The sequence below is a fragment of the Aquila chrysaetos genome, chromosome 11, assembly GCF_900496995.4.
Source record: "Aquila chrysaetos chrysaetos chromosome 11, bAquChr1.4, whole genome shotgun sequence".
In the NCBI taxonomy this organism is placed as follows: Eukaryota; Metazoa; Chordata; class Aves; order Accipitriformes; family Accipitridae; genus Aquila; species Aquila chrysaetos.
The window spans coordinates 10,163,013-10,190,150 of NC_044014.1; the positions used below are offsets into that span (position 1 = coordinate 10,163,013).

Sequence of the window (27,138 nt, forward strand, 5' to 3'; positions counted from 1 at the left end):
CACACTGAACCACTTGGCTAATCCTGCAGATGGCAAGGGAATTGCTTTTAGACAGAAAACAGTTATAAATTTGATCAGGAAATAAGCTAAAATGCCCTACAGCTTGTAAGTCACTATTCAGCTACCTGCCCTTGCTCAAGTGAAAGGGTCAGGCTTCCTTATTCTGAATGGGTTCCTTCAGGTCTTGGGCTGGCACAGCCCTCAGCATGTAAACATCACCAGTCAGACATGATGTCTGTCAGTGGGAAGTTTTCCTCTTAAATAATTTTAATGTTTTTTGGACATGATCTAAAGCAATGCTCCATCTAGCAGACACAGTGGTCCCCACACAAGGGAGTTTTTCTCTCTTTCTTTCACTGCTACTCTAAATTATCTTTCCAAGTTGCTTTCCTCTCTGGCAGTGTCTTCAGGTATTTTATGCTGATCTTTGTATATTTCATATACTAGAACTAGTCCAAAGGTTGTTTAAGATTCAGCCTCAACTTCTTCCTTTCATTGTAAGTCAGCAGGTAGAATTGCTGTGCTCCTTTGTGCCACACTATCATCTTTTTCCAGGAAACCTTTGGTCTACCAGGAGACCTCTTGCAAATGTAGAGAGTGCCTTGTTAGCTTGCCACATTAGAGCACTGAAGAGCTTCAAACAACATTACTACTTTGCCTTTTTTCTTAGACAGACAGCTACCATTTCACCTATTAGCTGGAAATTCCCAAGCTGTGCTTACTTAGTGTCCGTCATGGTAAATGTACAACAAAATCTGATAAAGACCCGCTCTGTCCACTTCTTTTTTTTTTTTACTTTTAAACATTATGTCCAATAGGGCAAATAGTTTTTCCTACTGACAGAGGAAACTCACTAATATTAACTCCTCTGATTCTTTCTCAGCACTCCCTTGTAGGCTAGGGTCTATTTCTGGTAATTTTTGTATTTTCCCAATGCTTTTATGCTAAGACAAATTTGCTATAGCTTTTTTAAAAATAAAATATCATTCTTAAAGAACCTTTAAGAAAAAAGCACTACACAAAAGGAAATGTGCTCCTTACCTGTTATGCTGTTACATTCCTTGGCATTATATTAAAAAATTAAATGACCTGTTTCAGAGCCCCTACTTGCTCCTTTATTGTTCCCAAGGCTCTCTGGCTTCAGAGCTACAATGCATCTGAATAAAAGGATAGTTTTGGAGACAGGGGAATACTGTTAACAGAAATTTAAAAACAGGCTAAACCTTAAGCAAATAAACACCAACGAACTATAGAGACATGAAAGAGCTTCCAGAGAAGTAACAAATACTGAAATGTTGACTGGACACTTTTCTCACAGTAGAACAAGAATATCTCTAATGCCAGAAAATAGTTTAAGATGGAGCTATTTGCCAGAAGTAATAATAAGAACATTTTCATATGAACTGCTAGACCACTGTACAGTTTACTGTATAAAGACATTTTATACACAGGGCAAGATTAACCACTGGTAGATCAGGATATTTCCATTAAAATATTTTCAATAATTTTGGTTTACTGTAAGAGAGGATGTGGCCTGCCTAACCTAAGTCACCCAATGCCAGCTTACTTTTCTAAACTACTTTTCAACTGACACTGTAAACCTCATCTTGAAAAGATGCTGAAGATCATCTGCATTCTTGGCTGAGAAAGGTTTTGGGATGTATTTTCGTTGATTTTCACTTCACCAGATTGAGTGACAAACATGCAGATATTCATAGGAAATTTAAAAAAAGGTCTTTATTGATTTCATGCTCAAGATGTCCATAAAACAGTCATTTATTTAATTCAAAGAACTGTAAATTTGACTTATGAAAAAAAAAATGCCTCACTATGCCACAGTATTTGTAAGAAAATAAACTTTATAATTCGGTAACTTGGCTTTAATAGTATGCACTTATTTTCTTAGAAGATTTCAAAAGAGTATAGAGTACATTAACTGGGAAAAGGGTGGACAACTAACCATTTATCAGTTTAAACAAATCATTAAACTTACTTTTTTGAGCTAGCTACCAACTTGAAAGAGAATATAAAAAGTAGGAATATAAACATCACCGACGTAGCTCCAAAATACAAAATCAAGACTGTGCAGTAACTAAAAAGGCACTTCTGGTTTCTGATTCAAGTAAGTATTTCCAGTCTTGGCAAAATTCCTCACAAAGAGAAGCTATATCTAAACATACATTTGTTACTGGAACATATAATTCTATGATTTCAACATTAAATTTTAATGTTTTATAACAAAGCCTTGGCATTAACTTTCTGTTGGTTCAAAACTTCTGAATCAACAAGCAGACATTTTTATTTCTGCAAGCAGAAAAACTGCAATACCACTGTTTCAGGCTGTTCTGTCAGTTAATTGTCATTTGCAAGGCAAAAATCTTTACAATGGCACTTTAATAAGGCATCATCCAATTACAGTTTGCCAATCTTTTACAAAGATTTTCATTTTAATTTTTCTATTTGTTACATTTCCATACTACTCAGGCAAATAATCTACAAATATTGATTTTTTAATTATTCATCTTATGCTAGAGTGATACCTAAGTAAATTGACTTCCAGATTAAGCACAGAGCAACCATTAGTCTTCATCGATAATGTTCATAAAAAGGAAATATATTAGACCAAGAAACACCCTTTTAAATAGCTACAAACTGTTTCATCACTGGACATACCCATAATATGATGGTCTTTGCAAATTTCCGAGGAAGTTATAGTTCCATGAGCTAGCAGTGAAAGAAAAGATGGAGCCTCACGATTAAATTTTTTTGTTCTTAATTTTACAGTCTGTTTTCTGGAATAAACCTTTATGGGTCAGGTAGCTGACTCTCAGAACATCTTCAGTAGCCATAAATCATGACAGCCACACTAAGGGAAATCAAGATACAGTAATTAGTATTAGCTGTCAGGCTGGCCCACAGCATTTATTTCTTTTTTAAAATCTTGCATATTGTCCATCCCTCAGATACCCCAGCTTATACAATATAAAAATCTAGTGTAATTACATTTCTGTTATTAAGAATGTGTTACTCCAGTTTATATCAAATCTCTACCCAAAACCATATCCTGATCTTTCATCACTGGCTGCCTTAAAATACACTTTCAGAAGTAAAGTTCCTTAGTGAGCATAGAGACCACACAGGGAATCTGCTTCTTCTCACTGAAGCGTGGATCATCAGACTGTGATTCGAAATTTGTGGCAACCACATAGTTGACCCGTGTGAGGATCTGCATGATCTCAAGTTGTTTTCCATGCTCATTTAGTACAGAGCACAGAGACTGCACAAACCAGGAGCCTCTTCCAGGATTCCTCCAGGAGTAATAACCTTACAGGGAAGAGATCAGAAAGTACATGGCGTTATTTTTCCTCTTTTTTCTTATTATCTTGTGCTGAAGAATAGAATGGCAGAGAGATATGTACTAATTTGCGTGAAAGATTCTGAGCAAAGAGTAACTGCACACACAGAAAGTTTAATTCTTATCATTTGTGTCATATATCCTACTTCATTAAAGTGGAGAATAATGTGTATTAACTCTCCAGACCTCACACTACTCAAGTACCATTCTGCATTTGGGAAAGTGCAAGAAGAAAGATTTCATGTTTTTCCTCTCTAAGAGTAAGTCTTGTGCTCTAACTGTTCCTCTTCCTGCCTTCATCACATATTCAACATACTCAGTGAACTAGGATATGGAAGGGCAGGATTCCCAGAAAATAGTAATGCCTTTGCAACCTGTAATGTCTGTGTCTTCTCACCTGCCAAATCTGGGCTTTCTTCTGTTTCCGCTATAGCTAGTGTAAAAGGGGTGGATACAACACACTGGCCCAACATGCAGCGGGCCTTAGTGTTTTGTCCATCAGTGTACAACGTATCATCAATAAGCGTCAGTCTACAATCAAGTCAATATGAGTGATAAATTTTTAGGCTTCTATCCCCACCCTGACTCCCTTTTCTTTACCTGGCACTGTGGAATATGCAAACAGAAAATCTGCTTCTACTGGGATTTTGTATCTCGGATTGGCATCTGTTTCCAGAGTGTCATTTGCAGGTCCAGAGTCAGTTTGTATACCTTCATCAAATTCAGAGCCTCTGCATGCCTGAAAGCAGTGAAGACAAAGAGAACTTGTCCAATAAGGAGAAACGGTGTTATAAAAATAAATATTAATTAACATTTTTTAATGGGTACAGTTTAAGCAATACTGTGCATGTATTAGAAGCAGAAATGCAATTCTGGGAGACATCTAATTTTCAGTGATAAAGTTACTAGCTTACCCATTTTAAAATATACATCCCGTACAGTAAAGGGAGTTAATGGTGTTGCAGGCTGTGGATCTCAGTGGATTGTCAAAGTGCCAAGTCAGCATTAGCTTATTCTAACCATGATTAATTTTACTAGTCTAGAGTCATCCTCAGCACTCCATTATTACATAATGTCTTTTGCAGTGTGACTTCTGGACATTTTCTTTACAGGCGACTACACATTGTCTTTGGTTCCTGACATGCACTGCTGTAGCACCACATTTCACAGAGTAACAAAATCACATCCCGAGACCATCTAGTCCAATCCCCCTTCTCAAGCAAGAACAGCTACAGCAGATGTTCAGGACCATGTCCAGCTGGGTTTCGAATATCTCCACAGACGGAGACTCTACAGTCTGGGCAACCTGTTCCAGTGTTTGACCACCCATTTCAATCATATTGCATTTTTAACATTTTTCCATTTCTCTCTTTTATTCTTAATTTCCTCTTAATCACGTGGTTTAGCTAAAGGGCACACTGGAAACACAGTCCAGGTTGGTAAGTTTCAGCTCTCGATCAGTAGCTTTGACTGACAGCTTTTGCAAAAAAATAGCAGTCTGATGGGCTTATATATCACGAGTTGGTTGCCTTTCTTAAGATAACTTTAAAGGCAAAAAAGTACCCATTCCAAACCTACAATTAAAAGAAACATCACTTTAGTAGTATCAAGAGCCTAAAATAGACACAGTTTTCACTTTGAGGTTGAGGATTAATTGATGGAACAACCTAGGGAAAACCACATCTGCTGCAACTCCCATATATACATAACACTATGATAAAAAAAGTGCAATTCAGACCCATGGTATGTCAGTTAATACTGTTTGAAACAGCTGTCTTTAAAAGCTTAAGTAATATACAATTAATTATATGCTAATGCAATAATGCAATATAAATTTTTAGGCTACTGAGGGAGAGAGAAAATATTTCGTTTAGCAGAATGCAGTGATTTGTAGAGATAGCCTTTATTCAAACAGGCCTGGACAGTCCTCAGCTCTGTCTGCACAAGAGGGAGTTTATCTTTCTGCTTTGAAGTTCATATATTACCAAGCATAAAGAGAAACTATGTACAAAATTACAATGACAATATGTTCTTTACATCTGTGAATCTTGTGTATAAATTATCTTTTAAAAACAAACAATACAAGTCACCCATACTCAACTTCTCTCAACACATTTTTTCACAAAACCTCCAGCAAAGTTCAGTAAGTTAACCTACAGGGCTCTTCTAGAGCAGACAACCAACATAGCATGTTTTCCTCACTGCAGCAGTAGGATATTATATTTACCTTAGGGCTATTACCTGAATGAAAAATAATTTGGGTTTGCCTATAAGGCTTTTACACTTGTCTCCTCTGAATAGCGCAGTCAAACTCTTGATAGCCATAGGTCCATCAGTGCCATAGATGAGGCCTTCCTCCCCATGGCTTAGAAGGATACAGGCAAAACAAGCAGCATCACTGTGATTCTCCTCAGCAGCTACAAATCAAATATGTCTTAGCCAAAAGGAAGCAACATTTTAAATTAAAATTATATTTAGCAAACACAGTTTTCTGAGACTACATATACATTGGGCCTGTACTGGAAGGCATAAGAAGGAGTGGATAAAGATGACACAACCCACTTTTTAGTAATGTGGTGAGTACCTTGAATACATGAATGCATCCTTCACTTGACTCCGAGTCTAGCCCACAGGAGTCAACAGGCTGGACTCTTTATCTAATATGACAAGGCTCTTCACCTAATACACAGGACAGGTACTTCACCTAATATGACAAGAAAACTGTATTTCTGAATTAATGTTGGTAGAAGATGTGGGGAATTAAGCCTAATCCATTCAGAAACTTAATCCTTCTATACAGAAAACTGTATGTAGTGGGGCCTAAGCAATCTGCTCTAATTTGACCTGCTTTGAGCAGGGGATAGATTTGGTGACTTCTAGAGGTCTGTTCCACTCTAAATTATTCTATGATTCTAAATTTTTACCTTGCTTCAGTAATTTTTCCATATCATCACGGCTTCGGTCATTGTATATGCAAACGTCAAAACCTAAGTTTCTAAAACTCTTAGCTAGATCTCCAGCATCTTTATCAGTGCCATTGCGTGTACCCATTCCTGCCAGAAAACAAAGAATATGGTTGATTGCACATTACACAATTCAAAATAATTCACGTGTTCAAAGGTAAATTTTTAGGTTTATAATTAATAAAACTAAACAATGTCATGGTGACATAATTTTAAAACAATCCTCTAACAGTATTCTCAGCATTGAGAACAAATTGTGAGATTTGTTTTAAAGCAAAATAACACAAGGTTCAATATTAACACCTATCTTATCCTGAAAAATGTTGGCATGCCTCCAGCACCTTGCAACATAGGACCTCTATGGATGATTCTATCTCCTTTTGGTTATGCAGTGTAACATGCATAAAGCACCCCAAGACAAAACTGTTGAAAAGAGTCCCTGTGATACTCACATAGAAGAAACTGATGTAAATTCTTTGGAGTAAACATTTCATTTAGTGTGTTTGCCAAGTGTATAGGAAAAGACCTATAAAGTTGACTATAACACAAGTATCTGTCTGCTTTGAAACCATACATGGTCTGAAAAGTTAAATGCAGGAGTGTAAACAGAGCACAGCTACAGCTATTAGCTTTTGTAGCTCATAGCTGTAGCTCAGGGACAGAGAAGATATAGCATGGGCTGCAGATGCCAAAGTTCAAATTTTAACAACACAGACTTAAACTCTGGGACAAAGGTTTATTTTGAAGTTGGTAGAGCAAGGTGACATGCTCTTTGAAACATATACTGCAAAGAAGCTGCAAAGAGCTGCTCTAATGTAAGTGTTAAAGAACAGGAATAAATTGTAGGAACAACTACTTTTCAAAAAAGATAAATACATTCATTAAAATTTCATGTCCTAAAAATAAAATACTTATTGCTTAATGAAAGTATAAAAATTCTAAAGTCTGTAATGAGTATCATCAAAGAAAGAACATTACCTGTTTTGTCTTCAAAATTTTTGTTGTTTATAATAATACATTTGCCAACTTTCTTGTAGTCCATATTATACTGGAATGTGGGCGTAACAATTCGGTACTGATTACTGAGAGAGGACTTTGGCTGTTCTTCTTCTCCATTCTTCTTTTTTCTAGGTGAACCAAATGAAATTATTGTCAGTGGCCAGTCACATGCAGTGTGCCTGTTTATCTTAATTCAAACCATTCAGGCAGCCCTACCCAATGTTCCTTCTTCTCTAATGTTTGTTTTCTTCTTTCGTATTTCAGATAAAGGCATAAAGATCTTGTGATTGCCATGAAGTGATTATTGTAGGCGATTGGATTCTGATGATGGTAAAATGACTCTAGAGTGAACTGCAGCCAGCACTAGTATACCCAGATCCCACAGATAAAACAAATGGCCGAAACATGAAGTCAGGCTGACAGTAACCTTTTGCAAACTATGGTTCTGGACATATTTCATTTTTACTATATATAATTCATGGAAGGACAGACAGATCTCCCTTAATAACTATTCCAAGCACAGGAAGATATGCAGTTTACCCAATGGTGTGATAGGATTTGTTTATTGAATCACCATCGTGCCTAAATTTTCTGAAGATTAAGACAGAGCAGTAGGTAGTTTCTACTGATAAAGGTTACAGATACAAACAGGTTGTGTTAATTTGGTCTGCCAAACAGCAGTCTGAACCTATGCAAAAAACTAAGCACATTTTAGTGTAATCATCAATACCTGAACCTCACTTAAAAAAACCAAACCAAACCAAAATGAGCTATAAATATTATCTGTTAATATGACTGTGTACTGATGTTTCTGCAGAAGTCTTAGACTGGATTAGAAAGGGATGCAATTTATTCTCATTGAAGTATTAAGAACAAATCAATTACAGCCAGCATGCACACCTGAAGTACAAGCATGAGGAACTCAGCAGTACTTGCTTTCAGAGGTGGACTTTTTGATCCAAGCAGGTGGCTTCAAATGTTGGCAAGATCTCCTCAAGCAGAACTGAAGCCAGTGAGAGCCTATAAAGGGTCTGATTCAACCTCAGAACTATAAACAAGCTTTGGAGCAAGCCCAGTTAAAAACAATGCTCAGGAAAGGGCAGAAGAAGTTATGAGCACGTCTCTTACTTATTTGGTCCAGCATCCTGCTTCTAATAGTATTTATTGCTGATGTCTGAGAGGAAAACATAACCTACTTTCGCGGCACAAATAACTGTACAATACAGTTAGTTTTTAACAAAATTAGATTTTTCCCACAATCTCGATTAATTTAAGTACTTTCACTATTCTCACTCTGACATCTTTCTAAAGAATTACTAAGCTATTTGCTTCAATAATAGCCTGTAGACATGAGATTGCTGTGAACTGATTAAATGTTTAGGTAATCTACTTTCTTACCTTCCTGATTTAACGATTGTTGTCTTTCAGCTTTAAGTGTCCTCTTTTTTATTACTAAAGGACAAGACTAATTGTAAACTACAACAAACCTTCTCTAGATGATTCATCGTGTTTAAATGCTACTGCAATTCAATTTTAAAACAGCTTCTTTGAGTGTCCTCGTGTTCTGTTATAAAGGGCCAAATCAAATAGCTGCAGCTGGCAGGCTTTCTCTGTACTCTTTCTGTATGTGACCATCCTAATATCATCTCCTCTCTTAGACTTCTCTTAGAGACTACAAAACAAGGTATTGAATCATATCTACTTGAGGATTTTGTCTGATACTCTGGAAGTACAGTTTTTCCTGGCAAGTGGCAAGTATTGGTATTCCCCTCACATACTGCTTCTTGAGGGCTCTGGGAGCAATAATTAAACATGCTTTGCCTCAAGAAAAGATTTTAACCATTTTAAAGAATTATCCACAGCTGTATGATGTTAATATTACATTTGACTTTCAAAGAGGTCTTGGATTCTTATTTTAGCCTAAAATTCCCCCTGGTCCTACATCACTAGACAGCTCTCTGGCAAAGACAGAAAACACAATTTCAAAACAACAAATAAACACTCAGGTCAATGAAGAGGCTAATTTCCTCCGTCCACACTGGATTCAAGTTTCTACAGATTTACCTGGCTTCACTGACTTCCTGAAAAAGCTGTATGACTAACAATGGCTGTTACACACAATAGGATATTTTCAAGGGGATTGTACACAAATTTCTGTTTATGTTCAACCCCTGAACAGTTGTGAACACTTGGGACAGATCCACATGAGCACCATGGTATCATGTTTGCACTGTCTGCTCTGCTAAAATGCTGGAAGTAATCTAATTCTAGTCCAGAAGTACGTAGCCATGTTACCCCACAAAAAGCCTCACTGAAAACAGCAGCTAGGGTTAAGTGGCATAATAATGTAGCCACACAACTTCTCTGAAACCACTTCACTTCTGAGTTCAATAGTTTGCACTCATTCATGCAGAAATACTTGGGAGTTTAAGGGATGTAGCTACTACTGCTGGTATTCCCAAAAGTACGCCAGAAGCTCTATGCCAGTCAATGTCAAATGTCACAGACAAGCCTTGTCAGCACGGTAGCACACATAACTCTATCATTTCCCCATTTCTTTACAAAGGATAGTTTATTTTTGTTCTAATGATTCCTTCCAAGTTGATCAGGCTAATGAGAAACTAAGCAATCAGAGCATGCTTTGTAGGGTTACGCCTACCATTTCTTTACTGGCAGACAACAAAAAGTTCCAGAAATCTTTTGGTATCTGTCCAAACTGAACAAATAAGGAAGCAAAGGTTGTGCAGTATACATATCCTGGGCCTGCAGTCCAGAGAGAAATAGGTTTTTTTAAGATTCAGTTTTCTGTGCCAACACAGTGCAATATAGGAATTGCCTGACTGGATTAAATTGACAGTATAAGGTCCAACTCTTCAGTTTCAACAAGCTAAATCAGACCTTGCAATAATGACTAATAAAGTAATAAATATGTAATCATCAGTCCTTAAGGGAAACGCCCTGTCAGTGACAGGCTGGCTTATGACTGAAAGCCTAAAGCTTTCCAGCTAAATATTTATTTTCTAAGCTTTGAACTGGACACATGTTAATATAAACGTTTACCGCTGTTGTTCTTACTAAGCTTTCTAATTACCATATTTTCCAAAAGGGTTTCTACAGGTTACTTATGTGCTGTTATAAAATGTTTTAAACTATTTGCCCTCAGTTTTATTTCATCCTGCTTCTCTGACATCCAGTGTCTTTAATTTCCCTCTTTTGGGATTCAAACTTGCCCAGACTAAATAGAAACTTGAGTTTTATGACATTTTACTCTTTCTTCAGCTTTTAATTACAACTGTGCCATAACTCCTCACTCCGCTAGTGGTCACTGATCTTTCCCTTAGACAGAAATATTCTGGCTATCAGTGCTCTCACATATTTCATGTTCTCTCCCTTTGGTCAAGAGTTCAGCAAAATTGAAACTCCACTCTGGCACCTTCATATAGCTTGCACATTTTCACCCTTACTGTGTTTGTAAATCCATGCCTTAGGCTTGACAAGAGTATGTCTGGGAATGTGATTTCATCAAGCGTAGACTTAACCAGTGTCAACCCTGGGAAAATCATTATTATCAACATCTCACTTTTCAAATATAAAATTAAAGTTACTCATACTATTTATCATTTTGTTATTGAACTTTTAAATAGTAAAGACTAAGCTTCTTATCACCATGAGTGGCTAAAATTCTGTCAAAGTCAATGGAGATACATCACTTGCACCAATAGTGAACTCAATTGTCTAAAGGACTGCTACTTATCACAACAAACTTTCTTTTCTGTTACACTTTGGGTAAATTATGATTTCAGTATGTAGGGATATCAAGATTTAAGGATAAAAATATCACTGTTAACATTTAACTATACCTAAAGATTATTTTCAATAACAATTTTACTGAAAGCAGTGCCTCTTAGCAGCTGACATTTCCTCCCCTTTGGCTTCCTTTCTACTGGCATCATCTTGCACTTTCTTTGCTACCACATATTAGTATGACACACCAACACACTAAGAATCCATGTGCAGGAGAATCTCTTTCTTGAGTGTTGCAGTCTCTCATCATCTCTTTCACCTGCTATAGCCAAGGTCTTGGTCTCAGGTCTGCCAGCCCTTCAGAGTAACAAGTATTTCAGTGAGAACCAGCTGCTTAACTTAAAGTGTAGTGTGATTTATTTCCATGGGGAGGGTCTTCACTTTCCATCACATTACATAATTAATGTCATCTGTGTAGTCTGGTATTGCCTACCTTTGTGCAAGGTGCAAAGGCCAGTGACTGTAAAAAAACCTTCTGCTCTAAGCAAGCTGGTCTGCTATAACTATATGGACTCCCCTTGGAACAGTACTAGCTGGCATAGTGCAGGGAAAGTTCTGAAGGGGAGAGTGGATGAAAGGGAAACATTAAGAAGAAAGTGCAATCTCTAAGTAGAAACAGTTATACCAATCCATTTACTAAACCTCAACATTAACAATGATTAAAAAGAGGGTGATAGTAGCCGACAGCCAATACAGCTCTACTGAAAACATGAACTGCTTGGCCTTAAAAACAATGTGAGAGCACATGGAAGAAACAGCTCTGCCTGGAAAAGAACAGTCACTTAAATAGCCTTATGGGTAAAGGATTAGATGAGTAAAGACAAATTTTACAGTCATCACTTCCCAGTCACAGCATGGGAGGAGTTTCCTGTTTGTTTTTTTCCTGTTTGTTTGCTTTTCTAAGAGGAAATGAATGTGTTAATCCAAATAAACTCTAAAAATGATATTACAGAGGGATATCCGGGCTTTGAAAACAGCTATAATCCCTTTCTCTCCTAGGAAAGTTAGGGACTTTTGTTGCTGTACTGAAAAATGTAAGCAGATAAAAAAATTCTACAGTTATGATACTATTCAATTTAAGGAAGTTGACATTCAGAGGTGGGTGGAAAAGGCTAAAGTGATTACATTAATTTCTATTTGAAGTACACACACACGAAAGACGAGAACTGTCTCTTGCTCTATGAAGTTCAGTAAATTTGGGCTTTACTTGATAAGGAATATCACAGAACATTGTGGTAGTTTTTACCCTGGCATGCTTCTTTAATACAATGTGCAATCATATATCATTTTTGAATGACTGATAACAGGTTTCTGTTAAAAAGAAAATTTGCCTTAAAAAACATGCTATCTTTACAGAACACATCACCTCAGTATCACTTCTGGAGTCCCCATGCTTTTTGACATTGGAGAACAGTTTTATTCTAGTTTCCAACACATTGTCAGCCTTTCTGTTGACTCTAGGCAAGAAGATTATAGCCGTGGTACAGTGACAAAGTCCTTAGTACAAATCTTCTCAGGTAATCCATCAACCACCGGAACTTTCATACACTTAATGTTGTGGGATGCAAGGTATCTTAAACCTGCAATGCTCTTTATTCTATTACAAACAACTGACATGTTTCCCTCATGACTTTTACATTTGGGTATCTCTTTAAAGTCTTCATTTGAATAAATTCCCCATTAAGTTACAATACTGTGGAGTAAGTGTACGGGACGATACATTAATTTTAAGACCTCTGAAGAAACTTACATAGCCTATATTGCTGATTTAATTTTATGCAGTTTGTGTAGCTCTATGATGCTCTTTCTGTCTAAAAACCCCCACTCCTTCCATTATTGCACACACAGTATAGATGGCATTTGCAACTACTGCTCATCACAAGTGCTATGTTTGCTCTCCTGGGGAAAAATCCAATCCTGGATTGGATTTATTTTTTAAATAGGTAGTTAAAGGATAGATAGGAAAAAATGAAAATGCAAAGAGGATTGTGTTTGAATTCACAAAGCATCACCAAGCTTTGTGTAGTAAAACTGAGTCTGCTGGAGACCAATTCAGAGTTATTCTTCCAAAAGAAGTGAACAGGAAACAAAATTCATAAATTAGACAATCAAGGTTCAATATTTTGTTCTATGTTTCTACTTTAGTCTCAATAATTAGGGGTCTATTCATATGTCTGATGCTTTCTGATGATTATGCATTAGTATGTCTTACTCCTACATAACCTTCTCTCCAAACTGCCAGCTTTAATACTTCTATTCAGCTTTAATACTTTTATCCAGTCTAATTTCACCATATTTAGCACACCTCTAATTACTGTACACTCTCCCCTCTTTGAATTTTTTTTTCTCTTGAAACCTATTGGCAATAACAAGCAAAAGACACTTGTTAAACCTGACTAGAGCTTTTTAGATCTTAAGTTCTTTAAGGCAGACTCTTTGTTCTTTGTCAGATTCATTTTGGTAAAGTGTCACACAGATTTAGAGCTGCATGCAAATAATAGATTATCCTGTTGCCTTTTCCCATTAATATTGCATCAGGTTTGCAGAGCAGCAACATTTCTGGACAAGAAGAATGTGTCATAACTTGAATTGTCTTTTATAAAAACTAATATTCCTTTACTGTTAAAAATCAGAAAGCACAAATTATATGGGATAAGGACTATGCGTTAACCATAAGTGCTAGTTCAAATACTAAAACTGATATACTGCATTTGATGGTGTGATCCTGGGTCACACACTGAAAAGGCAGCATGCTAGAATACTAAGTGAAGCCTACGATAAACACTAACAGGAGCCACTGCAGAAGATGTTGGCATTTGGGAGATCTCAGTTCTGTTTCCAACCTGACTGTCTCTTGCTATGGCCTCACCAACATTTTCTCCTGAATATACTCCAATGGCAGGTGCAATTTCCATCTCTCTCTTTTCAGACAGAAAACACCTTACCAAGGACTCTTTTGAGAGAGGTTAAATATAATTGTAAACCAAGAAAATAAATACTATCCCTCACAATCTTTTTTTAAACAAAGGTTACTCAGGCTTCCAGATTACGTGCCAGTAGATAAACTGAAAACGAGCTTAATAGTTGAAGCAAAAATCTCCTGAGGAAAAAGTGGCAATACTAATTATGTAGGAGGAAGTTCAAGAAAATATTGCATACTTTCAATTTCCCTACTGAAAGTTATTAGCAAATGACTGCCAACTTTGATAGACTAGCACCAAAAAAATAACCAGTCCTTAGAAGGCTATTTTTAAATATGCCTCAGATAAATGTCAAAAGAAAATTTAAAAAATTTCTAATATTAAAGTCAGAGTCTTTTCAACATAATAGAAAGTCTTAATTTAGAAGAGAGAAGAAAAGTAGTCCTAGAAAACTGAACGTAAAAGTTCCCCCAAAAGCATCTAACCATTATTTCACCTATATTGCTTACTATGGCAAGGTGGTGTCTTACACAAAAGGCATGAAAACTGGCAGTTGCAATTTGGAATAGCAAACATAAACAACACAATACAACAATACAATACTGGAGTCTAAAATTCATATTTATCAATGACTTAGAAAGTCTGTGCAACCCTTGCATCTTCATATGCTACTCTGCTGAAGTGCCAAAACCTTGAAAGTCATATTTGGGAAGGAGTGGAATAAAGGGAAACGGCAAGTGTGCTTACTCGAACACCACAGCCCCTAATGAATGCACCCCGCTTTCCTTCTGGGACCAGGCCTACTAAAAGCAACAGGACTAGTCAGACAGTAAAATAATGCCTGTTTGTAACTGTTCTCAAGATCAGGGCCATAGTAATTATTTAGCCTACAGATTCTTTTTGAACCGCCAATTAGTTCATGACTTCTTAAGGACATCTTTGGAATTAGATCATCAGCTGACTAAACAAAGCCAGTTTAAAACTCACCAGAGGCAAAGCCTTTTGCTTGAATGAACCCGAAACTAGGAAGCTAATGGAGACAGTGCCTCTTGTTTCTTTGTTTCTTGTTTCTTTGGAAACCCATGTCCCAAGCCCTCCCTATAACTGTAAACACACTAATTTTGAAAGGAAAATATTGCTGTAGCAGTCTTGAAAGAAAGGAGTTAGGTAAACAATGGGATTATTTCCTTGAATTTATAAAGATAATAATAGAGCTGGGGAGGGCCTAAGCTACCATTAACAAATTCTTTGCCCATGACAGGACTGAGTTCATTCATCCATTAAAACAGTATCATATTAAAAACCTACTTTTGTTCTTCCTATGACATATATAGCAGTACTGTTACAGATTTTGCAGAAAATTCGCAAAATAAAATGCTTTAATTTTTTTGAAAGAAATCCTGGAATTTCCCTAAGTTTCCTGTAGCATGCAATATGACCTCCAACAGTAGAACACAAGTCATAAAAATATTTATTAAGATTATATGCTAGCTATGCTTTACTCAGTTAACTTGATGGAAAGTATTAAACAAACCAAAATGCTCAGCTGGGGGGATAAGTTCTGTTATCTACTAAGAGACAGTTGTGCTCTAGATGGAGAGCTGAGTATGAATCCTGCTTCTGCTATTGAATAACTTTGGGAAAAATAACTTCATATCTCTTGGTCTTAGTTTTTCCATTACAAAATGGAGCCTAAACAAATTTATTTCATAAAACAACTGCAGATCTCATGGCTTCTTTCCGGGGGATAGTAGTGTACAATAAACTAGAGAATGAATTTAAAATCCACTATTTTGTACATCTGTACAATGTTTACATCCAGAGCGTGTGAGGTAGCTTATTGCCACGTGCCTCCTGGAAAAAAATGCTTGAAACAAAGGCATTCTTACTGTCCACTGTGGAGGTTTACAGTGGATCTCAGTTCAGCAACAAATTCCTATCTTTGGTTACTGCACATTAGCTTTCCTGAAGAAATAAAACCGCTGGTGTCTGCACACGATTATTTAATGTCAACTGTAAAAATAAAAAGGTTGCAGTACACAGAATATGGCATTTCCCCAAAGTATATTATAGCCCTAAAGGCCTCTGAGACCTTGGCTTAACGGTCAAGATATCAGAGCTTATCACATATCAGCTACTCAGCTGAACTACAGCAATGGCTATTGATATGTTCCTTTGAAACCACAATCTAAAGTGTATTAGCTTGAATCACAATAAGGCCTCACCTGCCACAAAGCTTCACAACTGCAAGTCTCAGAGATAAACAAAATCAACTAGTAAGCTGCAACATGCTAATTGCACTAACTGACCCACCTGAGTGGGAACACACTTTTCATTTGATCTCTTGCAAAACAAACACAAACCCTTATTCAGTAGTTTCTACAAACCTTCAGCTTCTGTTTAATCTGCAAAACATCTTTTAGCTTTATACTGAACCTTTTTTTAAAAGATCCATTTATGGATCCATTGGATTCATTTATGAATTCTTTTCTTACAAAAAGTGCCTCCTATCTTCTGATCTTCCATCACCTATATATTTGTACAGTACACTACATATTTGTATAGTACACTACATATTTGTATAGCACAAGCAATTGTCTTTCAACTTCAGTTAGAGAAACTAAAGACATTTTAAATCCCTCATTATAAGATACTTTTCAGATCCTGAGCTACTCTTCCAGCTTTTTTGTCCCATTTTTGTTTCAGACCCTACTCCAATTAGGAGGGAGAATCCTCTCTAGGAACTTGGAAAACAGAGAAACCCAGTCCAGGACAACTGGAAACTCAGTGTGTAATGAAGGCAGTTGAGCTGTTTGAAAGAGCAAGCTTCACACTACAACTTCTGGCATATTTTGTATGTTACATATATCTTTGCATGTTATATATATCTTTGGAGTTCTGACAGTTACATCTAAATATGTCTTCCTCTCCTTTTAACTGCATATTAGTGATGGCCTTAACATAATTCAAATCAAAACCATGGCTGCAATTTTATTTATTACATACAAATGAAGCAGACAAAGCGCACTGGGGCTAAGCCAGCTGCACTTTGTAAAAAAAATTTCAATGCAGACTGTTATGTCTAATGTTGTCCACATTTCGCAACAGTTAAAAAAAGACAAGAGGGAAAGAAAAAGAAACAGTATCAGTAAAGTAGCAGTATCCTAGTCTTTGTGCACTTAAAATATTAAGTATCATTTACAGCCTACATGACAATTTTGTGATGTAATGCCTGCAGCAGAGTAAGTTCCAACTCTCAACCGTCAATTTGTAATTCATCTTCAGCTTCCTAATTAGTTGCATGGTATCTGCTGTGCAGGCCTCACAATATTGTATGCAACATAATATTAAAATGGTAAAATTTTACAAATAAAGAATATTGCTTGCTGAAAGGCTTTCTGCTCATTTCTAGAATACCTGCACATACATGGGTGTTCTGGAAACTGAAATTTTGCATGATCATATCCTAAATAGTATAATGTACATAGGCAACTGCCAATTACATGAAAAAAAAGATGAAGCCTCTCTTATCTATCATAGGTACTAAGAGCAATTAACAGGTATATATATTGCTATATGGACTGCTTGGAAAATGATTCAAAATAAAGCAACACCCCCCCCCCCCCCATACTATTTCTCAGAGAACACTCTGGCTAGGATTAGCAATTGCAAAATGCCAGTAGAGTTATAATTAGCTGGATATAAGCACTGAAACTACACTCTTTTAGGGTATTCATTCATGAGATTTCCAAACAGGTGTCAGAGAAGGAAGGAGATAAATAACATTCTACAGTACCTTGGCTCATCATCAAATGGTACTCCACACTGCATCTGAAAACAGCTTCAGCTTGTCCTCAAGAGCAAGTCTAATCTTCTTTGCTAATGCTAGGAGCCCACCATGCTCAGGGTTACATTGGAGAGTGAAACAGGATGCTCTCTGTGTTCAGGCCCAAAGATTCGCATGTGTCAGCAGTGGGTCACGCTGGACTTTTCTATGGGGGCTATTCAAACCCTCATAGCTATCACCCTGCAAGCTGAGGTCATGCAGGCCTGATCTACCTTTGCTGACAAGCGGAAAACACACTCCCATCGCTCTGATTCTATCACTGTTCCTATGTAAGAGTGTAGGAAAATACAGCAGATCTTGAGATGGAGGTGGGACAGCAGACTTCACTTTGTAATACGTCTTTCTTCCTTCTCTCAAAACCTGACCCACCATTACTACAATATTTACACAATGAATATTTCTCAGAAAATAATGCAAAGGAACACGCACAGTTTACAAAACCTCTTTGTATTCTAATTCATAGAACTATTTCCTATATATTTACCCTTAAACAGTTTCGGTTTATTATAAATTTGGCTTAATTTGGTTTTGATTACTTTGAAAGCTTAAAAATGACACTACCAAATAGCTTTCCTCCAAATTTTGTATGATGACAGCCCAGAGTTTGCTGTAATGCAGAAAATAAATTACTATACTGAAAAGGAATTAGGATACTTGACTCACTGTTGTCATTGCTACAGCTACTGTTCATGGTTAACCCAGTGTTTGCTATGTTTCACAAGACAAAGTCTCTAAGGAGAGTGGAAACAAATACTGACTGTGAATTAATGAGTCCTTATACTTTAGACTAGACACTATTTCAAGATACTTGGGCATTTCCTGTACGGTACCTCCAGTCAGTGTCCAAGGGAAAGTACAAGCACTGACCACAATTTTCACTAATTGTTAAATACTCCTGCAGTGTTCTCCAGAAGTTGAGTTCCAGATCTAACAAAAACTGCAATAACAAAGAATAAAAAAACCACCAACCCCTGGCTTAAAAGAGAGTAATGAAAATGAAACATCTATGTTGATCTTTGTTAAAATCTTTTCATTGTCTTTGTAGGAATTAACTTTAACAGACTATGGATGTCAGAACCTATTGCTTCTGAAATTTTATGTTCAGTGCTTCAGGGGAAAATACACTGATATTTAGCTTGTGCAAAGCAGAACCCACAAACTCCAAACAAAATTAAAATTATATTGTGCTAGACTTTGGAGTTAGGATAGTAAAAGAAAAGATCACCACCCATGTACAGGACAGACTAAGGCACACAGTGATTTGCTTAGAGACATAAAGAAAATGTGAGGCTGAACCAAGAGCTTAGTTCAGACCTCTGAGTTGCAGCCCAGAGCATGACTTCAGACAGTGATTCATCAGCTGTTATTTCTTTTAAAGTAACTTGCTATTTTTATTCTAAGGATAAAAGAGATACTTTACTTAGCAATATTTATTTTTGAAAGGTCTGTAATATTCTGTCACTGAAAAACCTGTAACAGAACTGCATTTTTAATTTTAAAACTGTAAAAGTTATGATAAAAAAGATGAGGTATCATTCAAGGCATCATCTGGATTTGAACACGTTAATTTCGAGGCAAGAACAGCTGACATTCATGCAGTGGAGGCCAATACAGTTTCTTCGTAAGCATACAGTGCTAGCAGTAGTACTTTTTCTACAAAGCAAGCAATTAATTTACAAGATCAGTGTACTGTGTTTGTGTGGCAAGGTTTTGGTAGCAGGGATGCTACAGGGCTGGCTTCTGTGAGAAGCTGCTAGAGCTTCCCCTGTGTCCGACAGAGCCAATGCCAGCCGGCTCCAAGACGGACCCGCCGCTGGCCAAGGCTGAGCCCATCAGCGACAGTGGTACCGCCTCTGGGAGAACATATTTAAGAAGAGGCAAAAAAACCCCCAGCAACTGCAGCTGGGAGAGAGCAGTGAGAATATGTGAGAGAAATAACTCTGCAGATGCCAAGGGCAGGGAAGAAGGAGAGGGAGGAGGTGCTCCAGGTGCCAGAGCAGAGATTCCCCTGCAGCCCATGGTGAAGACCATGGTGAGGCAGGCTGTCCCCCTAGTACAAGTAGTACTGTTGGTAACTACATGTCAGTGTACCCTACAAGCCTCTCAAATTCCTCAGTGGGATTTTCCTACAATATATTTCATGTTTCTGCATTAAGGGCACTACAGAATCACAGTTTCAATTGTAACTAGGTATTTGTAAGAATTCTTAAATATATATTTAAAATATGTTTTCTGTTTCCAGATGAGAAGGGGAATATTGACTGTAAAACAAGACAGTAGAGCTGGAGTAGATAAAAGTAACCAGAGACCAAATGGTTCTATACAATTAAATTAGAATAAAACTGGTACCTAGATACTACTAACAACCACCCTCTTCTGCATTATGCTTCTTCACTGAAGCCTACAGTCACGGTTATTGACAGCGCACATGTGAGTCTACCAAGCCTTGGGAATTTTTAGATGGAGCATTTAAAAAAAAAACAACTTAGGAGTAAGAGAAATTTTAGCTTTGCTTAATACAGTGGAACCACAGTTTTATTCCGTTTCATGTTACATCATGTTTCCTGGATGCTAAAATAGGTTTGCTGCTATGAATCTCCCTAACAGAGTTCCCCAATAAAAGACAAAAGATACCAAATGAAGATATTAAATCATCCTGTAGAGAAGTGAGAATATTTTTAAGGCCTTGAAAGTGTAACAGGAGCACATACAGCACAGAAAAGAAAAATTTCTATGGGAAGAATTTTATTCATTTCTAACTATGACATAAAGAATTAAAATACATGTTTGAAATCTTCAGCTCAATCTTTGTTTAACCACGTTTTAAAATTTTATTGTGCACAGGCTTGCCAGAGTGTATCCTGTTATTTCTGCTTTCTAAAACACAACTTTTTGCTCAGCTGCAACTCTCCCTTTGTCCCCATTTTTTGGCAATAAACAAAACTGATACCCTCCTGCCATCTAGTGGCTAAAAAAAACCCCCTAAACCAAACACCACCAGCAGATGCTAATTCAAAACTTACTTCTTTCAACTCTTTTCCCCACCAAACAGTTTCCCCCACCAACATTAACTAAGTACTAGCACTTTTTCAAAGAAAAGGAAATACAAAGAAGATAATTTCCCTAAACTGGTGAAGCCAGAAGAACCTGCCCACTCCATGGCTTGTTCTGAGCGTAGCGGCCTCCACAGTAAAGCAGGCTCACAGACTTGTCGGAGAGAAATATGCTGTAGTGAATAAGATTTTCACTTATTTCTACTTACTGCTCTTGCTAGATAAATTTCCAGTCACAGCCAGAGAACGGTGACTTGGAGCTGTGAAGCTACTAGAAACAGTTGGTCTTTCTGTACAGCTCTGAATTCAGTTTCTCACTACCCTGTTCTCTTAAATGAAAACTAATGGGCTTATTTAACAGTACAAGTTACTTTTTTACCAATTGAGTTTATATATTTTAAGCAATAATAAATGAAATACAATGTAGAATTTCACTGAAAGTACTGCACAGCTGGTAAAAACTGGGTTGCCAAAACAAAACAAAGGACCATAAAATTGTAGTCAATCTAAAGCTTTCTAGACATCTTATTTTACAGGTATTAATTTCACGTTGCCAAAATTAAGCCTTGGCAATCAAGACATAGACCCATGCTGGTTCCAGCTAAAAGTACATTTAGCCTAGTATCTGGTACTGACTAGTAATGAGTTTTAAGAAAACAAACAAAAGAAACTGGATACAGAATATATTCTCACAGAAACCGGATTCAGGAACGTCTTGCACCAAAGATTTTAACATCAATATTCCTACTGGACTTTCCCTCCACAAATACATCTAATCTCTTCTGAACTCATCTAAAATCTTGACATCTGCATATCTTGTGAATTTAAGTTCTACAATTGCATTCTGCACTATGTGAAAATTACATCTTATCAGTTGTTTTAAACCTATGGCATGAACCTTTCACTGGATGTGCCCTAGATTTCCAGTGAGGCACAAGGAACAATCATTCTCCATTCACTTTCACCTCCATTACAGTCATGATTTAAAGTCATATCCCATCTTCCTTTATCCTCTCACATTCCTTTCCTATCTTCCTTCAGGCCAAAGAGTTTTTGTTTCTATAAGACAAAGACCTTGTCATTGTGCTTGGATTTTTAAGACCTTCGCTGTCAACCAGCTCATTCCTCTTTAGGCAATCATCACCTTCTTCAAGAAACTCTGATAGATTTCTCAGACTTACTTTTTTTCAACAAAATCTAAGTTGAATCTTCCCAATTACCTCATATTTAATTTGAGCAATTTCTTACTTCTAAAGAAAAATGTTTCAAATTGTATCTTCAAGGAGTTCCCAAAAGATGAATGCCTCAAACTGATGCATAGCCAAATTATTTGAAAAATTTCTTATAGAAAAAAGTGATAGAAATGCTGATTATTGCCTTCCCTTCAGGAATTATTAACTTTGAGTTGCATAATTTAATAATAGTATTAGCATATCGCCTCTTATAAAGAAGACCAATTCAGATATTAAACCACACATTTTATAAAGTTTAAAAGAAACCTTTGAAAAATGTTTGGCAAGATTTAGAAACAAATGTTACATTTTCTATTTTGCATGACGTGATTCTGTTAAAATTAATAATACACATAAGAAAACATACTTGAGGAATGATAAAATGAAACAGAGAAAGCAAAGTGATTTGCTTAACAGCACATCAAAAGTCTTCTAAGACTAAAGCATCTTCACTTCTCTCACAGATTTGTTACCCCCATTAGACTCACAAGCAGCTAAAATAAAATTATATTCTCCATGTACTTTCTCTGAACTATACTGTTCACTTGGATGTGAATGTCCAATAGTAAAAAAAAAAAAATTAAAACCTCTCTGTAAATCCAATAGTCTTTGTAATAAACACCTCTAATTAAATCTCTCTAAATCCATGAAGTTCAGAATGTGAAGTTGCCATTTGCTGACATTCAATAGTATTTGTAAATTTTGCATGTTCATTTTTCATCTTTTTCATTTTCAATCACATTTATCTAGTGTTTTCAGGAATACAGACAAGCAGTACATAGTTCTTGCTTCCTATACATTTAACGAAATTGAGCTTATGCTTCAGTGAGACTACTATGTTTTAAAATTAAAGGCTTTTAGTTTATTCTGTAATGGGTTACATCTCTAGACTCAGTGAGGCTTCTTTGTGCTACAACCTAGATGGCACATCCAGGCTTTAAACTAACTTAAATAGTCAGCAGGGGATTCCAATGATGCAGGAGATTAGCTGAGCTGAATGCAGTAAAACAGGTAATTAATGGCATATTTAATTCTCAGCTCCACCAAAGGGCAATGTTTAAGATGAAGGGCTATAATTGATGCTAAATGAACTGAGTGGTCTCTTGACTACCAAACAAAGCTTATGGGATATACTGTAGGTCTCGCTATAGGGAGATACTATAGAGACATGCTCTAAGGTACAGACCAGATACATTAAACCTATACAACATAAACCATGTCCCTATCCAGACCATCCATGACATTGTGGACATGGCAAACTGAACACCAAAATCCCATTAGAATGGTAGCACGACAGCCAATACAACAATAACAGGAATAAAAGTAGTAACTTACTTTCCCAAAAGTGAGAATCTGCTACTTCTGTCTGGCTTTGCATCAATTACATCACCGTGATCTTCATCAACTCCCTCTTGAATAGAGCTATCAACATGCTGATCTCCTGACATCTACAAATAAAGGAACAAGAATGTAAGTGTCCCTCAATGAACTCTATCATTTTAGAAATACTTCTATAAACCAAACCATTAAATGAGATACATGCAAGGTTGTTAGTCGGTTATACTGTATAATGTATAATACTTACCTTATATAATACTATACCTTACAGTATAACTTACAGTATAATACTTACCTTCAAGTTAGAGTGGCTATAGGTTTCTGGCCCTGAATTAACATGACATTGCACATGCTCAGCTGTCTGTATTACCTTGTGGCAGTTACCAAAAGTGACTTGTCTAATACCACTCTCAAATATGCAGATAAGAACAAAAGTAAAAATTATTTTATGGGGAGAGATCTTATGACTAATTCCCAGAAAATTTTTCATGGTCTGGAAAGAAGTAGGTTGGGAAGAAGGCAAGGACAACTAACATCAAAATATTTGTAACTGCAATCCTATCCAGTACTGAGACACCAAGAGAGCTCCTGTGTTTTCATTTGCATATACACAGTCAATTGTGCATAAGAGAAAAACCCCTGTATTACCTTCCATGGATGGGATCTTAGGTTTTCATTTCTCCATTTTGTCTATATCAACACTTAATATGAATTTTATATTCTTCTAATGATTAATTAATATATGTGTACAGCTGTTAGGAAAAAAACCCCAGTTGTGAAGTGTTTCTTGGAAATTAAAAGGTATTTTCATTACATGAAGCAGCCTCTTACACTAATTGCTGTATTTCTGTCAATTTTTTTTCCCATTACCCCAGTGTAAGCTTGGAACATCTTCACTCATCTCAAAAGCGACACAGGGCACCGCTAGACAACAAGGCTGACCTGACCTAATGACTTTTTCCTGACGAAAAAATGGTCTCTCTCTCTTCTTCCAGGTACTGAGCTGCCCACTGAGGAAGTTTATTTAGATCATTAAGCTGGTAGAAGACGACAAGAAGAAAGGAGTCATTTTTCTGATAGCGCAATGATCCGCACGAGCTCAGCGGAGGCCGAGAAGGGCAGTGGAGAAGGCAGCGCGGGACCCCCACCTTCGCTGGCCGTGGGATGCGCTGAGCCACCTTCTCCAACTCCAGCTCCAGGTTTTCATGAGGAAAAGCAGCAGCGATTCTTGCCCCTTCCCCATGTTTAGGCAGATAAAACTTGCTTTGATAATACATTTACTCAGAAAAGCACATGTTTACACCTAGCTCGAAAACCGCCCTGGTGACCTTGCCCTGCGGCCACCCGGCCACCAGCACCACCCCGGCCGGCGTCCGGGTCACTGACTGGCGTTTTTGAGCTCCCCGAGAGTAACCCCAGGTCCCGAAAGCTGGGTTCTAGATTCGGCTTTGACAAACAAATACATCTTTTTTAAAAACATAAGGATCGGAGGGCGCGCAGGCCTCAGGTAGGCAGTCAGGCGGCCGAGGAGGAGCGCGGAGCGGGGGGGGGCCGCCTCAGGGAAGCAGCCCCACGCCAAGGAAGACGCAGCCCCGAGCGGAGGAATCCAGCACCCCCGACGCTACCAACTACACGCACCGCAAGCCCCGCTGCGAGGACTTCTGCCCTCGCTCGGGACACGGCTGCGTAGCCAGGGCAGCCACCCGAAGGGCCGCCCAAGCATCCCGCGCTGAGGGAGAGCCGCTTCCTTCCACCCCTCTGCCGCGGGCGTCAGGTAAGGGCAGCGGGCCGGGCCCGCGGGGCGCGGGGGGGACAGGAGGAAAAGGCGCGGGGGAGCGGGAAGGCGGCGGCCGGCTGAGGGGAGGGCGGGAGGCGGGAAGGGAGCGGAGCGGAACGGGCTTCCCTGAGGCGAGCAGGGAGGGCGGCCGGCGCGACGCGACGCGAAGCGGAGGAGCAGGGTGCTGGGAAGGGGCCGGGACCGCGGCCGGGGCTTGCCTTGGCGCTGGGGTCCGGCGAGGCAGAAGCGAAAACGAAAGCGAAAGCGGGCGGGGTGTGTGCCCCGCCGGCCGGCAGCGGGGCGGGAAGGGACGGGACGGGACGGGCTCCGCCGGCCGGGTCCTGTCCCGGCGGGGCCGCGCCTTCCGCCCCGCTGCGGCGGGACTGCGGGCCCGTCCCCCGGGGCGGGGGCGGCCTCGGCCTCTGCCTTCGCCCGGTGAGGCGGCGGTGGGGCGGGTGCAGGGTTCGGGGAGGCGAGGGCTCCTCCCGCCCCGCTGCCCAGCCGGGCCCCCCTGGCTGAGGGGCTTGGGTGCTGCCCCCGGGCCCTCCTCGCTTCCCTGGTGATGACGGCTTCCTCACAGCAGAAAGGAAATTACCGCTTCTTAATAGCTGTGCTCCGTCACACCCCCGCGAAAGAAGAGCCTTAAGTTTCATGGTGACACGAGACTGTCTAGATCTAAGGCAATATTTTCCCTTATATAAACTTCAGTGGCGCTTCCTTATCTGTCCAATTATTCAGTGTGTTGCATCTCTGCTAATTACGATATCCTACTGTGTAGCCGTTGCATCAGGCCCAGCAGTCCAGTACACGGACTGAAGACTGGCACGGTCTTGCTAATTACTCCTGGATGCGGGCTCCAATCCTGCAAAATCATACACCTACCCAGCAGTGCGTGGTGTTTAACATTCACTACCTGAAGAGATTTACATCAAAGCGACATTTTTCAGTGTAACTGCCTCGTAATTGGCACAAAACACAGGCATGGTAACAAACAGCCTTTTGCTTCACGACAGGTCACTGCTTCAATGTGATGGAGGAGCATCTGAACGGCGCAGCGGCTCTTGCCGTGTGTCTGCATGCTGCTGCTGGGGCCGGTCTCTGCTTCGTGGGATTATGCCTGTAGCTCCTGGTTGGATACGTAGCCAAAGTTTTCTCCTGAAAATCAAACTAACAGAATCCCATGGTTCCTCTCATGCCATCTGTTAGCTGCTTCTTTTCAAGAAGACAGCACCACTTCTAAATCCATAATGGATCATTATGGACAACAGAGACGCTGGAAATGTATAGATCTTCAAGTAAATGCGTGTAGAGGAGATGAGGGAGACTGTGCCATCACCAGCAATGACTGGCAGTGGCACCTGAACTTCAGCAAACCCAAATGTGCTTTCCTGATGATGTGTATGGGGGGTTATCTAGGAAATCCAGAAGCTATTTGCCAGCTGTGACCTTCTATATCTTGATGAAAATGTTTATCCATTGCCATCTGGCCCTCACAGCAGAATTAGCAGACATAGAAATGGCTTTTTTCTAAAAGTCATTGTATTGCTATTGAAAAAGTGATACTGTATCTGATAATGCTTGCCAATTTTAAAGAGTTTGCTAACAGAATTGTGTATGGGGAATTTCTGACTCAAACTGTTGATGAACCCCCTATTTCTATCTTCTTTTCAGGTTGGTTGCTGGCATTTACAAAGAGAAAGGTTGATTCCTCCATATGCTGCAATACTTTTCTTAACTACATGTTAGATTAACCAATTTTAATGCAGTGTGAGGTGCTAGATTTTTCAGAAAATCTTGCTTGTTTTCAGTAATGAGTAAGGGAGAAATTAAAAAGATAGTAGAAGGAAGT

General features: G+C 38.5%; 1 protein-coding gene across 9 annotated transcripts; it reads right to left on the reverse strand.

Moving 5' to 3' along the window:
- Window positions 1–1,722: 1,722 nt before the first annotated feature.
- On the reverse strand, window positions 1,723–25,650 carry CASP7 (caspase 7). 9 transcript variants are annotated; one of them, XM_030029704.2, is made up of 7 exons: window positions 25,508–25,650; window positions 23,506–23,622; window positions 7,297–7,445; window positions 6,280–6,408; window positions 5,597–5,772; window positions 3,956–4,094; window positions 1,723–3,324 (listed from the first exon to the last, which is right to left on the reverse strand). In XM_030029704.2, exons 2-7 carry the CDS (start codon window positions 23,550–23,552, stop codon window positions 3,101–3,103), a joined length of 864 nt encoding a protein of 287 aa, XP_029885564.1. In that variant the 5' UTR covers window positions 23,553–23,622; window positions 25,508–25,650; the 3' UTR covers window positions 1,723–3,100. The 9 variants fall into 9 exon arrangements, with proteins under 9 accessions (XP_029885564.1, XP_029885562.1, XP_029885560.1 ...); XM_030029702.2 differs by having other exon boundaries at window positions 23,510–23,622; window positions 25,508–25,645; XM_030029700.2 differs by lacking the exon at window positions 25,508–25,650 and adding an exon at window positions 24,661–25,497 and having other exon boundaries at window positions 23,510–23,622.
- Window positions 25,651–27,138: the final 1,488 nt, after the last annotated feature.